At 42.3% G+C, this 16,852-nt stretch overlaps 1 protein-coding gene across 1 annotated transcript in view; it reads right to left on the bottom strand.

Annotated features, from left to right (window-relative positions):
• Nucleotides 1-15,988, bottom strand: part of ADAMTS19 (ADAM metallopeptidase with thrombospondin type 1 motif 19) — a 286,395-nt gene extending 270,407 nt beyond the window's left edge. The window contains exons 1-2 of the mRNA XM_038403950.2: nt 15,042-15,988; nt 12,347-12,972 (exon numbers count right to left, since the gene is read on the bottom strand). Coding sequence (XP_038259878.1) covers nt 12,347-12,972; nt 15,042-15,126 — 711 coding nt within the window. The 5' untranslated portion in view covers nt 15,127-15,988. The remainder of the gene's footprint in view (nt 1-12,346; nt 12,973-15,041) is intronic.
• Nucleotides 15,989-16,852: the final 864 nt, after the last annotated feature.

Below are 16,852 nucleotides of genomic sequence, written 5' to 3'. Positions count from 1 at the left end.
ATAAATCAGAACACCTATCAGAAAAACCTGCAATACATATTATAAGTAAAAATTCTAATTTATACAACCTCCAAAGGGACCTTAACTTTTTAATTATTATAGTAAAATAGCAGATAGAAATTCTATAATCTAATGAAGATATGTGTATTATTATTCTTGGAATGTTAATGTCTTTCAGTCTTATAAAGTTTTAATTTTCTAAGTAGGACTGTTACCATCAGAAGTTACAGTCAGTATGTAATAAACCAATCGGATTTTCTATTTCCCACATGGCTTGCTGTCATAAAATTATTGAACTAATTGCTACTCACTATAAGGATCTCAGGAGCGGGCAGCCTTACTTTGGAGTCTGACCCATAAATGTGTATGAAAAGCTGGAGTAATCTGTGGCTACTTGCACATAAAACTGCTGAGCAGGGTTTGAAATATTTTAGTTGTATGAGGCAATGAGGGTTGAGAAAGGACTACAGTTCAACCCACCCTTCTTCTAGTAAGGGCTAATTTATTTAGATGCCATTGAAATCATTGAAAAAACTCCCATTGATTTAAAGAGGAAACTGGATCAGGCCCTTAATCGCCAAGAAGAACATTTCAAAATATCATTATCATTACTGTAGATTTTGTTTTCTTCAACTTTGATTATAATATGGATCCTTGTGGACTACTTTTGAAGAGTTTCTCTACAGTAAGTCAATCCAATAATATTTTCCTCTTACTAGTGTAGAACTCCATGCATGCTTGGTGAGGCACCCTTGAAAGCAGCACTGCGATTGATAGTGTGGGTGCAAAGATAGCTGGCAGCACACTTCCACTCTCTCTCAGTATGTTTGCTCCTGACAGCACAAATACATCCCATCCCCTATCTGTAGCCTTGGAAGAATAAGGCAAGCCAACCCTTTCCTGATCTAACTGTTTTCTCTTTGCGGGGGGCCCATGGAAAATAAAAAAAAATCAATAAAATTAAAATACAGAAAATAACTCTCCCACCTTCACTAATGCTCAATCCTACACTGGTACCTAAAATATTTGCCTCTATACAAATGAAAATTAGATGCACTCCTTTGTAGCGACTGTTGGAAAGAGGCTTGTGCTAGGGTGAAGGAGATGGACTGGTCATGCTAAAAGCTGCAGTGCAACTCCTTCTGAGAGCTCACTGAACATGCATTGACTTCGGTCGTAGTAGCAGACAGGGCTAACAACAGACAACTATCAGTCAGCTTCTTTGTACTAAATCCATACAAGTCTCTTCTCAAGCACGCATGATTTAACTGTAGTAAGTAAACCACCTATTATAACTTGATTTATATTAACAATTAAAATAAAACATTACAAGTGTTCAGGAATGTTCATTCATTGTTCCATTTCAAATGCTGAGTCAAAACAGAAGCAAGAAGTAGGCACAATTCATAAACGGCCTGATTCTGCAACCAATTAACTGTGTAGCATTCATATGAGTAGTCCCATTGACATCAATAAGGATGCTTATGAGAAGAACTACTATTCAGGCTAAGAGATGAATAATTGAGCCTTAAGTATACAAATGGAAAACTCTTTGGAGTAATCCTCCCTTAACATGAGTGCTGTTTCCCACAACACACTCAAAGAAAACCCTGCTTAAACTTCAAAGCAATCTGAATTTTCTCAAGTTTTTGAAAGTAAACAGTCAGACAATGTATATGGCTGTCATCGTTGATTAGGTGAACTCTGAGGTTCTACAGAGGACATTGCTACTACTTCAGGCCCTGGACAGCCCAGATATTTTTCAGTTCCTTCTGGGTTTTCACTCTGGTTTACAACTATCCCTCAGGGCACGTTTTCTTAATAGGATATGCAGCTCAATGAAGTTAGCCACTCTCAGTCTGAATTTGATCTGCAAGGGTCTAATTCAATTCCCATTAAAAGACTCCCATTGACAACATTTAGCATTTTTTCATCTGTACTATATACACTATATCTGCACAATTTACATACTTTTGAAGTTACTTTGTAAGGTGATATTGGATCTTCACAGAAAGTGCAAGTGTTGGTTGCTTAAGAGAGTTTTAAAGTGGGAGACAAGGTGACATTTTAAATGCCGACACTGAAAAGAAGACAGAGAACATTTCAAAAGTTGTAGAGAGGATCTTTAATAATTGTGGGTTAGGAGGCTGGTCTGTCCTCAACACTCATAAGGCTCAATCTGACTCCCCTTGGAGTCAAGGGTTAAAATTTACAAAAGATTTACTATGTGAATCTACCATGTGAGTGACTTTCAATTGGAGTTAGGTGCCTAACTGGCTTAGGTACTTTAATAAATCCCACTAGATGCCCGTCTACATCTTTAGGCATCTAAATATCTTTGTAAACTTGGCCTTTAGGCACCTAGAAATCTAAGTCTGCTTGAAAGTCATTAGAATTTAGATACTTATGTGCCTAGATCAATTTTGAAAATAGGATTTAGGCTCCTAAGTCACATACGCACTCTTACAAATTTTACTCAAGGCCTTTTTTGTACTTTCTATGAAGATTCTGTATCTTTTCTAGCTATTCATTTCTAGAAACCATAAATTAAGTAACTTCAAAAGTATCATGTAAACTGTGTAGATATTGTGTAATTAGAGATGAAAAAAGCTAAATCAGCAGGAAAAAAGCAAGCTGTTAAAAGTCCACTTTATAGTGTGACAATGGATTATGAACATTTATAGGACATGTACCAAAGCACTTGAGGATGATGCACTGTAATGGCACGTCCAAACACCACAATGAGTCTGAAAGGATTAAAGAACAATATTGGGCCCATTGGGCATGCTCCAACTGTACAAGAAGCTTAAAAAGGGAGCAAAGGGAAACAATCCCATAGTTACAGGTTTCATCCGATGAAGTGAGCTGTAGCTCATGAAAGCTTATGCTCTAATAAATCTGTTAGTCTCTAAGGTGCCACAAGTAATCCCATAGTTGCGATCTCCATTCCAGATGATGTTGTGGTATCCTCTCACACTGAGGATACCTCTCTGGGGGAGAGAACTCCAGCCATTAGGAAGAGACGGCTATTAGTAATGGGCAATTCGATCATTAGAAACATAGATAGCTAGGTTTGTGATAACCAGAAGAACCGTGTGGTGACTTGCCTGCCTGGTGCAAAGGTTGTGGATCTCTCGAGACATCTAGATAGACTTATGTGTAGTGCTGGGGAAGAGTTGGTGGTCGTGGTACATGTAGGTACCAATGACATAGGGAAAGATAGGAGAGAGGTCCTGCAGGCCAAATTTAAGCTGCTAGGTAAGAGACTGAAGTCCAGGACCTCCATGGTAGCATTCTCTGAGATGCTCCCAGTTCCACGTGCAGGGCCAGTTAGACAGGCAGAACTGCAGAGTCTCAATGAGCGGAGGAGACAATGGTGTAGGGAGGAGGGGTTTAGATTTATTAGGAACTGGGGAAACTTTTGGGAAAGGGGGAGCCTATACAGGAAGGATGGACTCCACCTAAACCAAAATGGAACCAGATTGCTGGCATTTAACATTAAAAAGGTTGTAGAGCAGTTTTTAAATGAAGGGCTGGGGGGAAGCCGACAGGTGCAGAGGAGCACATGGTTCAGACATCCCTTAGGGGAGGATCTATTAATAGAGAATCTCTATGTCCTAGTAAGGCCAAGAGGATGGAAAATGATAAAATACAGGCAGGGTCTGTAACAATCAAATGAAAAAGAGTCCCATTCAATTACATCGTGTAATGGCAGACAGCTAAAAGGAGACAAATTTTTAAGTGCTTATATACCAATGCTTGAAGTCTAAATAATAAAATGGGTGAACTAGAGTGCCTCATATTAAATGAGGATATTGATCTAATAAGCATCACAGAAACTTGTGGAATGAGGATAATCAATGGGATACAGTAATACCAGGGTACAAAATATATCGAAAGGACAGAACAGGTCATGCTGGTGCGGGAGTGGCATTAAATGTGAAAGAAAGTGTAGAATCAAATGAAGTAAAAATCATAAATGAATCAAACTGTACCATAGAATCTCTATGGATAGAAATTCCATGCTCTAATAATAAGAATATAGCAGTAGGAATATATTACTGACCATCTGACCAGGATGGTGATAGTGACTGTGAAATGCTCAGAAAGAGTAGAGAGGCTATTCAAATAAAAAAACTCAATAATAATAATAATAGGGGGGTTCAATTATCCCCATGTTGACTGGGTACACGTCACCTCAGGCCGGGATGCCAAGATAAGGTTTCTTGACACCTTAAATGACTGCTTCTTGGAGCAGCTTGTCCTGGAACCCATCAGAGGTGAGGCAATTCTTTATTAGTCCTAAGTGGAGCACAATAATTAACAATTAATTATTATTAATTAATAATATAATTAAATTGAATATCTCTGTGGCAGGAAAAAACACCACAGCGTCCCAACACTGTAGCATTTAATTTCAGAAAGGGGAACTACACAAAAATGAGGAGGTTAGTTAAACAGAAATTAAAGAGTACAGTACCAAAAGTGAAATCTCTGCAAGCTGCATGGAAACTTTTTAAAGACACCATAATAGAGGCTCAACTTAAATGCATACCCCCAAATTAAAAAACATAATAAGAGAAACTAAAAAGAGCCACCATGGCTAAACAACAAAGTAAAAGAAGCAGTGAGAGGCAAAAAGGCATCCTTTAAAAAGTGGAAGTTAAATCTTAGTGAGGTAAATAGAAAGGAGCATAAACACTGGCTAATGAACTATAAAAATACAATTAGGAAGGCCAAAAAATAGTATTCAAGGAACAGTTAGTCAAAGGCTCAAAAGTAATAGCAAAATTTTTTTAAGTACATCAGAAGCAGGAAGCCTGCTAAACAACCAGTGGAGCCACTGGACGATGGAGTTGCTAAAGGAGCACTCAATGACAATAAGGCCATTGCGGAAAAACTCAATTAATTCTTTGCATTGTTCTTCACAGCTGAGGATCTGAGGGAGATTCCTAAACCTGAGCCATGCTTTTTAGGTGAGAGATCTGAGGAACTGTCCCAGATTGAGGTGTCATTAAAGGAGGTTTTGGAACAAATTGATAAACATCAGGACCAGATGGTATTCACCCAAGCATTCTGAAGAAACTCAAATGTAAAATTGCTGAACTACTAACTATAGTCTGTAACCTATCATTTAGATTAGCTTCTGTACCAAAAGACTGGAGAATAGCTAATGTGACGCCAGTTTTTAAAAGGGGCTCCAGTGGTGATCCCAGCAATTACAGGCCGGTAAGCCTGACTTCAGTACTGAGCAAACTGGTTGAAACTATAGTAAAGAACAAAATTGTCAGTCACATAGATGAACACAATTTGTTGGGGAAGAGTCAGCATGGTTTTTGTAAAGGGAAATCATGCCTCACTAATTGACTAGAATTCTTTGAGGTGGTCAACAAGCATATGGACAAGGGGGATCCAGTGAATATAGTGTACTTAGATTTCAGAAAGCCTTTGACAAGGTCCCTCCCCAAAGGCTCTTAAGCAAAGTAAGCTGTCATGGGATAAGAGGGAAGGTCCTCTTCTGGACTGATAACTGGTTAACAGATACGAAACACAGGGTAGGAATAAATGATCAGTTTTCAGACTGGAGAGGGGCATCTGATGAAGTGTGCTGTAGCTCACGAAAGCTTATGCTGAAATAAATTTGTTAGTCTCTAAGGTGCCACAAGTACTCCTTTTCTTTTTGCGAATACAGACTAACATGGCTGCTACTCTGAAACCTGTAAATTGTGATGTCTCCCAGGGGTCTGAACTGGGCTGAGTCCTAATCAACATATTCATAAATGATCTGGAAAAAGGGTTGAACAGTGAGGTGGCAAAATTTACAGATGATACAAAATTACTCAAGGTAGTTAAGTCCCAGGCAGACTGCGAAGAGCTACAAAAGGATTTCTCCTATTAGCCAGAATGGGCAGGGATGGTGTCCCTAGCCTTTGTTTGCCAGAAGCTGGGAATGAGTGACAGGGGATGGATCACTTGATGATTACCTGTTCTCTTCATTCCCTCTGGGGCACCTGACACTGGCCACTGTCGGAAGATCAGATACTGAGCTAGATGGACCCTTGGTCTGACCCAGTAGGGCCATTCTTATGCTCTTATGAGCGCCTTGCTCAGCAGAGAGGAGGAAGGGAGAACTACGCTGAAGGCTCCTGAATAAGGGTGTGAGGAATAGGTCTTCGTGTTCAGTCTGGTTGGGGCTGAAGGTTTAGTTGTTTTTTCTTTTGCTATCTTGGAGCCGAGGGGCACAACAGACAGTAGAAAGTGACCCAGGAGGGTAACTCCAAGGGCACTCCAAGGTGCCGGACCCTGATTGGCTCTCATAGGGCCCTGGGTTGGATACCATACCAATTGTCCCTGCTGAAGGAGGTGCATATTCCACATTCCCACCCCACTCACCTTTCTGGTAAGGAGAGGGCAAGGACACTGAGAACACAAAGTGAAACAAAGTCAATACAAGGGTGAAGAATTGGACTGAAAAGCTGTCCTGCTGAAGGGCGAGGCTGTCTACTGGATGTGCTACCCATAAGACCACCTGGCCCTCTGACAACCCTGTTGCATGCACATGCACACACAACTCAGACTAAAATAAAGGCCAACACTAACAAAGCAATCCAACATCCCAACAGGTTGTGGACAGTGAAGTGAAACCCTAGATGTCTGTCCTCTCAAAATTCCTCAAACCTACTGAAACAGTGAAAGCTCAGAGTTGAGATTGATCCATCCGGAAGGCCCTTGTCCCCGCCTCCCAAACAACTGCTGCTCAGTGCAGTAGGGAGCAAAAAACATGGACAAGCAGCAGTGGAGCTGGAGCACTGCAGAGGGAAAGATGAGACACTTCCCAGTCCCTTGAACGTTCCTCCCTTCCCCTGCTAAATAAATAAATCACACACAAAAACAAACAGTATAATCAGGGCCAAAGGTAGGGAAAAGACCTACACTAATTAACGTGCCATCTTCTTCCAAGGGCTGTAGGAAGTTAATGTTTCTTGAAGCAACCAGCATTAGCTCCCATGACATGCTCCATGACTCTCCCTCATGAAGGATTATGGAGATGGACCTAAAGCCAATGTGGTACTCAGGATGTAATAGTTAATAAGGGTATATAAATGTAAATAGTACTCATATTTTGCACTTATTCAGTAACTTGAACCCAAGATAAGGTATGCATTAAGCCACAAAACACTATTGGGAATAGGTATTAATCCCAACACTACAGTGTAGAAGTTAGTCTCCAAATTTAGCACCAAGAGCTTTTCAAAGGGCAATTCAATAATCTATGACTTTTCATAGTATAACATTTACCAGCTTTTGCAGAGTTTCCCTAGCTAAACAATCACAGTGCCCAAAATGCCAGATTTATACAAACACACACACACACAGTGATAACATTTAAGACATAAGATACATTAGGATTTTAAAATTAAACATATTGAAAGTAAAGAATTAAGTGTTATTGCTCTTATTCAAGATAACTTAAAATTTCTCCAAGATTAGCAGATAATGATCAGATCCATCATCTAATTCTATTCTCCAACATGGCCTGCCTAACTCAGCAACCACACCCAGCACAGAGATGCCTGGGAGCCAGGAAGCAGCCTGGCCAACAGGAGGCATGGGGTAACAATTATGGGGTAGTACGAGAGACATTCTTGGCTCTGGGGAGGAATGGAGGTTAAATCCAGGAAGAGAAAAGAAGGGTGTGAAAGTGAGCAATGTTGTGTAGGGGAATCCAGTCTGCACACATCATGGTCTTTGTGCATACATCTGGGCTCTCCATAGTGTTGTACCTGGTATGCAAGACCAATGGCACTTACAGCCATATATTCACTTTACGCACAAAGTATATCACGGGCAGGGACATGTCTGCCTAGAAGTGGGGACAAAAGGGGCAGTTTGCCCCATACCCCAAATTTGAGAGGGCCCGAAAACTAAGTGGCATTTCAACCTACCAAACTGGGTCACAACACCGCTCACTGAAATTTGGCTCAGTGACCCTTCATCACACTGGAGGGGGTCCAGGCCAAACCTGAGTGGCACCATGCTAAGTTAAAGTGACAGTGATTCAATTGTGTGTACCATGTGAAAAATGTGTGGGGGCACCTCTGTGCAGACCTCACAGTGCCCAAATGTAAAACCCATCTCTTAAACTTAACTTTTTCTCATTAGCCCATCACAAACATACACATAATCAACCTGATCTACTTAAATGCACAAATAATTATTTAAAAATATCTCCAACATTACAGCTTTTTCCTGCAGAAAGAATGAGAGTTTATGTAACACATTTAGTTTTGTTACTCTAATTTACTGAAAGATAGATAAAATGGTGCAGTGGGCCACATAAGTAAGAAAGATAGGTAGTTTAGAAAGAGGACTGGAAAAAAGCTAATGTATCACTTTTTTTTTTTGAAAGAGTAAAAAAAGAATGTCCCAGGTAACTATAGACCAATTAGCTAAATTTCAATCCTGGGCAAATTCATTGCATTGAATGCAATTAGAAAATAATTAAAAGATGATAGTAATGTAATTACTACCAGTCAACATGGTTTTATGAAAAACAGGTCTTGTCAAATAAACTCAATACTGTTTTCTGATGAGATTACAAGATTGACATAATATATTTCAACTTCTGAAAGGCTTTGACTTAGTATAACACAGTGTTCCAATAAAAAATAGCACTATACAAAATGTAGCATATATTAAATGGATTAAAAACAGGCTAATTGATAGAACTGAAAAAGTAATTGTTAATGGGAAATCATCATCAAATTATAGTGTTTCTAGTGGTGTCCTGTTCTATGCGCAATGATATTCAATGTCTTTATCATTATGCTTTCTTCTTAAAAATCATTCACAGGGAAAAGACTAGATGGAAGTTGAAGATGGACAAATTTAGAATGGAAATAAAGCACCATTTTTAACGATGAAGGTATTTATCATTAGAACAATTTACCAAGGGTTGTGGTGGATTTTTCATCACTTAAACTCTTTAGATCAAGATTGAATGTCTTCCTAAAAGAGATGCTCTAGTTCAACCAGATGTTATGGGTTTGATGCAGGAAACATCACTGGGTGAAATCCTATAGCCTGTGGTATGTAGGAGATCAGATAATAATGGCCCCTTTCTGGCCTTAACATCTATGAATATGTAAATAATAACTCTTGGTGTACCTGGAAGCAGCACCTGGGAAGCCACTGCCAGGGTGTGAGGTAGAACTATTAATGTATATTGAGATCCAAGGTGTTCATCTAGTCCCCTCTCTCCATCTCCACACCCCCATGCACTCCCATCTAATTCTCCCTATTCATGTCTCCCCCCAACCCTTCAAGAGATTGACACTGATTTTTCAGGGGGAGTATGGGAAGGGCTATCCAGCCCAGCTGCTACTACTCCCCCTTACACTTATGCTCCTTTCTTGCATCCAGTCCCTCATTCATGCCTCACCCCATAACCTCCTTTGGAGGTATTAATCCTTCTCACCTGTAATATCAATGGGATGGACCTATTCAGGCCTGTCAAACTTTGGCTGTCCTCTGCTGAGAAACTGGAGATTCACTAGAAAGAGAAGCTACCATGGGAGCAGAGGGAATGGTGGAAGGAAGCTTCCATACCAGAGGGAGGTAGCAGAGGCTGAGAAAGGAAATTGGTAAGTGGTGTGTAGATGGGGTGTTAAGTGACTTAACAACTCATCGCCTTGCTTTTTATGATTTGTATTAGTAAGATATACATTCTAGCAACTTTCACTCAAACTTCACAAGGGTTTTGTGGGGAGAATATATATACACATACTAAAAAGGAAGGAACTTCAAGTTACATTGTCTCTAAAATTAGTTTTTAACCAAACCAGAAGGAAAATACAGAATCCATTATAACTGAAATAGCTTTATAACGAAATACTTATAGAGTCAAGTTTCACTGTAGTTTACATGTTAAAACAGAAAGTGAAGTTTAAAATATCTTGACTATTTATGGTGAGGAAAACATGAAGGCATAGGAGGGAAATAGCAATCCTTATGCAAATGAAAAGATTCTTGGAAAACGAACAATGATTCACATGTGTAATAGGGACAAATGGTGATTGAAGAGAGAACTGCATTTTTAAGCCAACTTGTTATTACCATGTTGTGCAAATTTTAACAATGAGCCTGATTTAGCAACACTTACAGGAGAAAGCCTTGCTTACCTGAGTAGTCTCATTGCAAACCATGGGGCTACTTAGGTAAGGATTACTCACATGAATAAATTTTTCATGATCACATACTGTTTACTGAAGACCTAGGGCTTTCTACACTACCCACTAGATCAGCGGGCAGCGATTGATCCAGTGGGGGTCAATTTATTGCGTCTAGTATAGATGTGATAAATCAATCCCTGAGTGCTTTCCCGCTAACTCTGGTACTCCATCAGAATGAGAAGCGTAAGCGGAGTCGGTCGGAGAGAGTCCGCTGTCGACTTACCACAGTGAAGACACGGCAGTAAGCAGGTCTAAGTACGTCGACTCATAGGCGCCGACTTCCCCTCTTTCCGATGGGTGCTCAACCCCCCCAACCATGGCCCGACCCCCACTCTGCCCTTCCATGAGGCCCCGCCTATGCATTGACTTCAGCTACGCTACTCACGTAGCTGAAGATGCATATCTTAGATCGACCCCACGTGGTAGTGTAGACAAGACCTTAGAAAAAGGATTGACAATTCAGCAGCATTTATCTGAACAAGCACCTGATCTGAGTGCTTGCATGCTTAGTCTATGCATCCATTCAAGGGTAAACTGAAACATCTGTGAAAAGTCCAGTTAGTATGAACACTATTGCTCCTAAATCAAATGCATTTTCAGAGTATTAAAAGCCTACTGATGGCTTTCAGATCACCCTCAATTGACTTTGAGAATGTTCCTCCCCAATTAATTCCGCTACTGTACTTCAGAAAATCTGACAAAATATCATTAATTAGATTCCATCCACTTAGAACTGTGTGAAACTTGGCAGTTTTACTCTGCAGAAGTGCATGCAACTATTTTATTTGGTATCAATCCAAATAAATTCCCCCATCAGTTTCAGTTTGAGTTTTGTGTTTGAACAAATCCAAACAGGCAAAGTAAAATGCATTCACATTCTCTACATTTCACATGGTTTCACACCACGACAATGAAAAAACTGCTAATTGTGCATGAAAAGTTGGCAAACCTCAAAGAATCTATCATGGATCTGGTTTGATAGGTAACTTTGGAATGAATCCAATGAGTTTTGTATAGTTGTGCTATAGTTGCATGGATTGACACCCATCAAGCCACAAAAACAGGCAGAGTTTTGATATTGCTGACTCACTTCATCAGCATCTCTGATTTTATTCCACATTTTGTAAAGTGATGCAGGTGTGTACATTTATGATGCTCTATAAAGGCCCTATAACGAGAATAATAATTGCTTTTGTTTTAAATCTGGCCGGGGTTTTACATCATCCCAGCTGCCTGAAGTCCCTCCACCCACCTCTAGGTATCCTGGGATTCCAGTTCATCAGAAGCACCACTGCTGCTGTTAATGGGCCTGGTTCTGATCTCACATTGGTGTAAATTAGGAGGTCACTAAATTCACATCTATAAAAAACAGTGTCACTGAGAGGAGAATCAGGTCCAATGTCTCTAAAGTGAAACTCACCATAATGTTTTGATTGTGTTAACATTTCTACTGCACACATATTCATTATGTATTTTTATGGGCAGAAATAAGGAAAGAAGAGGGTGCATTCCTAGTAATGCCAGGTATGGGGATGAGGACAGAGGGGCATAAGAAGGGGAATGGGACAAGGGAAAGGCAAAGAGGAATGAGGATACAAGATATGGAGTATCAGTATAAATATAAGGATGTAGAAGAGGATGGGATTAGAGATGGGGAAGAACAAGATAGGGAAGAGGAGGCCAGGGATGAGATAAGGTTGAAGAGTAGGAGGTTTATGGATACCACTGGGGGAAGGAGGATAGGCGAGCATGGGGATAAGTATGGAAATAGATTAAGGAACAGGCTAGGATTAAGGAGAGGGATAAGCAAGAAATGGAGAAAGAAGAGCATAAGGAGTCGAATAAGATTAGGAAGCAGGGGAAATGGAATTGGGAAGTAGAACAGACATAGAGATGGGATGATCAGGAGAAAGATATGGATAGGATTGGATGGAATGTGTGGAGGGGACTGGGATTAGGGATGAGGTGACAAATAGAGGTGGAATTCAGCAGGATAGGGATGGGATGTGAGAGAAGGCTGTAGGAGCAGGATGGGAATAGGAAGGAGGATGAGACAGTGATGGGACTGGAATGGGAATGTGGATGTTACTGCCTGCATGCAGGGCCTGCCTTACCAATCCAACACAGGTACTGAAAGAAGCGAAGGAGCCTGGGTAACGAAGCACAGTGCCACTGTAGTAACAGGCTCTCTCAGGCCGAGAATGGACAGCACCGGCGGGGCTTTTCCCCTCACCCCTGAGCCGCTCCTCCACTGCAAAGCCAGGTGCCAAGAAGCGGCTGTCTCTCTTGAGCAACAGGTAGAGCTCCCGGGCAAAGGCCGGGATCCTCAGCAACACCTCATCCCCATCCTCTGATGGCGGTGGCGGTGGTGGGGAAGGTGGCGGCGGTAACTGAGAAGCAGCGCCAGATCCCTGAGGATGGGGAGACCAGTGATAGAATTCCTGAGACTCGTATTCATCCTCCGCATCCTCCTCCTCTGCTACCTCCCCAGCTGGCTGTGGTTGTCTGTCTACTGGGGAGGAGACCGAGCGAACCTCGCGGGAGCTGCCTGCCACCTGGCTAGGTGTACCAGGAGCACTGGTGCTGCTGCTGCTACTGCTGCTGCTGCTGTTTCCACAGCTGGGATCAGTACTGCAGCTGCCTCCACCACCACTGCCTCCTGCAGGCTCCTGCTGGCCTCTGCTCCACAGTGCTGGGAAGATGATCTCCCACTCCTCAGAGTCTCCTGATGCATGCAGACCTGCAGGAAAGCCAGACAAATAACAGCATATGCCACAAAACAGTGCTGCACATGCCACAGCATACCACTCATGCCAGTGAACACACATATATGCCAATATCCCCTGACTACACCCAGTGCTCCTAACCAACAAATGCATCACACAAAGCACACCCTTGTCCCATTGCTCCTCACCCCAATGTACCTCCCCCACAATATGTTTACTTGCAGTGTATTAGTCAGTCACTAGATGTCTCTGTGCTGTTTAGGAGTTCTAGACAGGAACTGTGGTCCCTGGTAAACACTGGAGATAAGCTGGAAACCGAACTGTGTGGAAACTATTGTTTGTGTCTGTAGTTGCTCTCTTTAATAAACACCTTCTATATAAAACTAGAGCTGGACAAAAAAAATGGCATTTAGAAAATGTGTCAAAAGTTCCATGAAAATTTTATCCTGTTTTTCAGCCAACATAGAACTGGTCACCAAATTTGCTATTTCGATGAAACAAATGGGAGGAAAACGTCATGAACATTTTGACATGTATTTGATGAGCTCTGTTTAAGACTGACTGTGATTCTATATATCATTACAACACTCCACAGCCAAATGCATATGCTTACAACACATGTGCATGCACACATACATGCAACAATAAAACCTCCATCATTATCAAAGAATATTAATGATTTTATTATTTTATTATTATTTTATTATTAGTGATATGTTTATATGATATATAAATTATCACAATGCATGAAATACTCAACACAACAACATATTCAGCTGAATCTGTGGGTACGTTATGTGTGTACACATATACATTCTAGTTGGGGTTCTCACAACAAATTTTTTGTTGGCCTCGACGTGCAGCCACCAACTCTTGCGCTGACAATATTTCCTAAAATACTTAATTAACTTTATGAAAAACAAATATATATGCACATGCATATATCCAAATCATTGTAATTTATTGACTCTTTTTGCAGACTCAATAATAAAAATGATGTACAGTTGTATCTCTTTTTTATAGGACCTAAACAGAATAGAAACACAAATAAGGTGCTCTGTAGGTTCTTGTCTTTTTTGTTGTTGCTTCTTTTCCTTTTTTTGGTTGCTTTTTAAAAAAGACTTGCAAGCTAGTAAGTCTGCTGCTGTGAAAAGTGATATTAACAAACATACAAATATCACTTTTCACAGCAGCAGACTTGCTCAGTCCTGGCAAGCCAGGGGTCAAATTAAGCCTTGGATGGGGAGGTCGGTGGGGGGAAGTAGAGGACGGGGGGGAGGGGGAAAATGCATGATGGGCCAGCGGAGGCAGCGGGGTACCAGGGGCAATGGGGGCTGAGCCCTGCAGCCAGGCATTGGAGCCCTGTGGCCAGAGCCTGCTGCCTGCCACCCGAGGGCTGGAGCCCAACCCTACATCCCCAGGAAGGTGGGGAACTCATTAGCTCCTCTTCCTCGAGCATGTGTGGCTCCAGAGGGGGGCAGGGTCCAACCCCTGATGGTGGCCCTCAGGGACTGACCACTGCTTTGCTGTTCAGGAGGATGCAGCTGCAAGAAAAAGCCGCTGGTGGCCGCATGCGGCCACAGTGGCCGCATTTGAGAAACGCTTCAGATATTCTTAACCTTGCCTCACCGCAGGGGGATGGACTAGGTCACTTCTTGAGGTCCCTTCCAGCCCTACATGCCTATGATTCTATGAATCTCTCTGTGTGTGGATATTTTATATTACATATTTATATATAATTATTCAGAAATTGTACATACATACACTATGAAAAATGGTCTACTCATAATGTGTATACACACATAAATATTATGAATACTATGTAATACACACACATATACTATAACCATTGTATACGTGGGAAATCACTCTGTGCCATATGATCATATATACACGTGTTACTGATATATATGTTACCAGATCCTGCATACAGTACTGATTAGTTGCAAAGTAACGTGTACAGGTTGGCTACAAATAAGAAAAGAAAGCAACAGTAACATGCTGGACCACTGATTTTCCCCTTCTATGAATCCCATGCTATGGAAAGTACAGAAATGAGCGCCAAAGAAAGGGGTAATTTTACCTGAAATGATCCCAGTTGAGAGGAAACAAAGCTGATAAAAAATGCAGCAAATGTGGCTCAGTCGCATCCCGGTTTTCTTCTCCATCCACTTCACTGTCCCAAACACACCGAGGGAGCAGCCTATTCACACTCTTTATTTATTCCTGTTTATTAGCTTCTGTTGCTGCTGCCTGTCCTGAATGGGCTGTGCCCTGAACTGCCCCAGTTCTTTGTATGGTTGTGGGTTGCAAGTTGCTGCCTCTTCACAGGGTTTATGTCCGACTTTGTGGGAGGCAGGGAAGAAGGGAGGGGGGAGAAGTGGAGCGGTATTACAATTTGCCGCAGCTCCCCAGCTCCCTGGTGGATTATCTGATGAGTCGATTTTCTGATTTACAGGAGGCAGCCGGAGGAGAAGGAAGAGCCGGAGTCCGGCCGAGTGAAACCACCTCAAAGCCAGCAGAGAGGCAGAGGCCAGCTGGAGAGTCGCGAGGGTGTCCTAGCAAGGAGAGGGAGCAGCACACGCAGAAGCAGAGAGGGAGGGAGAGCGTTACCCGTGCGCAGAGCGTGTCACCCTGCACAGCTGGAAGAGGGGATAGCGGTGGACAAGCGGCGAGAAGGCGAGAGCAGTAAAGGCAGCCCCCGGAGAAGAGGAGGCAGCATGTGCCCCGGCTCTGGTCACCGCGCTCTGCGACCAGGCGGCTGCGAACTCTCCCTGGTGGGGGGCGGCGGATTAAGGGGAAGGGGGGGGGGATCCCCCAAACTCCTGCAGCTTGCTCCCGATTGGTTGCTCCGGCCAGCACTATTTGCATGCCCCCAAGCCAGAGGTACAGCGGGCAGGTATAACCCCGGCCTCCCGCTGCTGCTCCAGTGTGAGCAGCCGGGGGGGGAGCTGCTGCTGAGCCTGGGCACAATGCTGCAATCCAAGCGATTTTCCAAACGCCTTTGAGTTGCGTTGCAGTGTTAAGGCAAGGAGCGGGAAGATAATGCAATTAGTCACGGGATTCTCCAGGGCTTCCACACACAGCCCGTGCCTCAGCCCGGACCCCCCTCCCCACACCCCCCCGCTGGCCGTCACACACCCACACAGGACCGTGCATACTCATATACCCCCGCATCCTAGTCCAGTCACACAACCTTCTAACACAAGACACGCGTAGTGTATATATCGACACACCCCAGAACACCCTCACTATACATTTTACATACACACACAGACACCACACTGTAAATAAACACAAATTATACCCTGTCTAGGACAACACAAGTACACTATACACACAGAGTAATACACATCATGTCCTATACACACAACCCCATGTGAACACACACACACACACACACACACAAACTCACACCACATCCTATACTTACATACTTACAAACATGCACAAACACACTCGACTACACTACACATACACTAAACACCTTTTTAAAAAGTATCCCTTCTCTCCCTCTGCCCCAACAAACCCTAAAAGGCCTTTGCTTCAAATTCAAGGCACTCTAAAGATTTACCATTTCTGCCTGTCTGTTTTGTGTAACTTGATTCCAAACTCCCTTTTTGCCCCCACTACACAGCTCTCCATGGAAACCCAATACTTCCCACCCCAATCCCTGTCAGCTGAGGAATGATTAAATGAGGAGCCAAGTAATATATTAAAGCAAATATCTAAAATCAGGGTAAGCTGCAAAATCAACAGATAAACACCTACAAATCTGAGACTGATTTCTCATCATAACCTTTGTTGTTTTACCTACTGTTTCTGATGTCAAAGGTGATTATTATGCCTTAAGGAAAAACAGAGTAATCTAGTTTTGTGAGGAAAGACATCTTT

The sequence above is a fragment of the Dermochelys coriacea genome, chromosome 5 (assembly GCF_009764565.3).
Source record: "Dermochelys coriacea isolate rDerCor1 chromosome 5, rDerCor1.pri.v4, whole genome shotgun sequence".
NCBI lineage: Eukaryota > Metazoa > Chordata > Testudines > Dermochelyidae > Dermochelys > Dermochelys coriacea.
The sequence above is the reverse complement of the archived record's forward strand: the minus strand, read 5'-3'. Positions and strand labels throughout refer to the sequence as shown.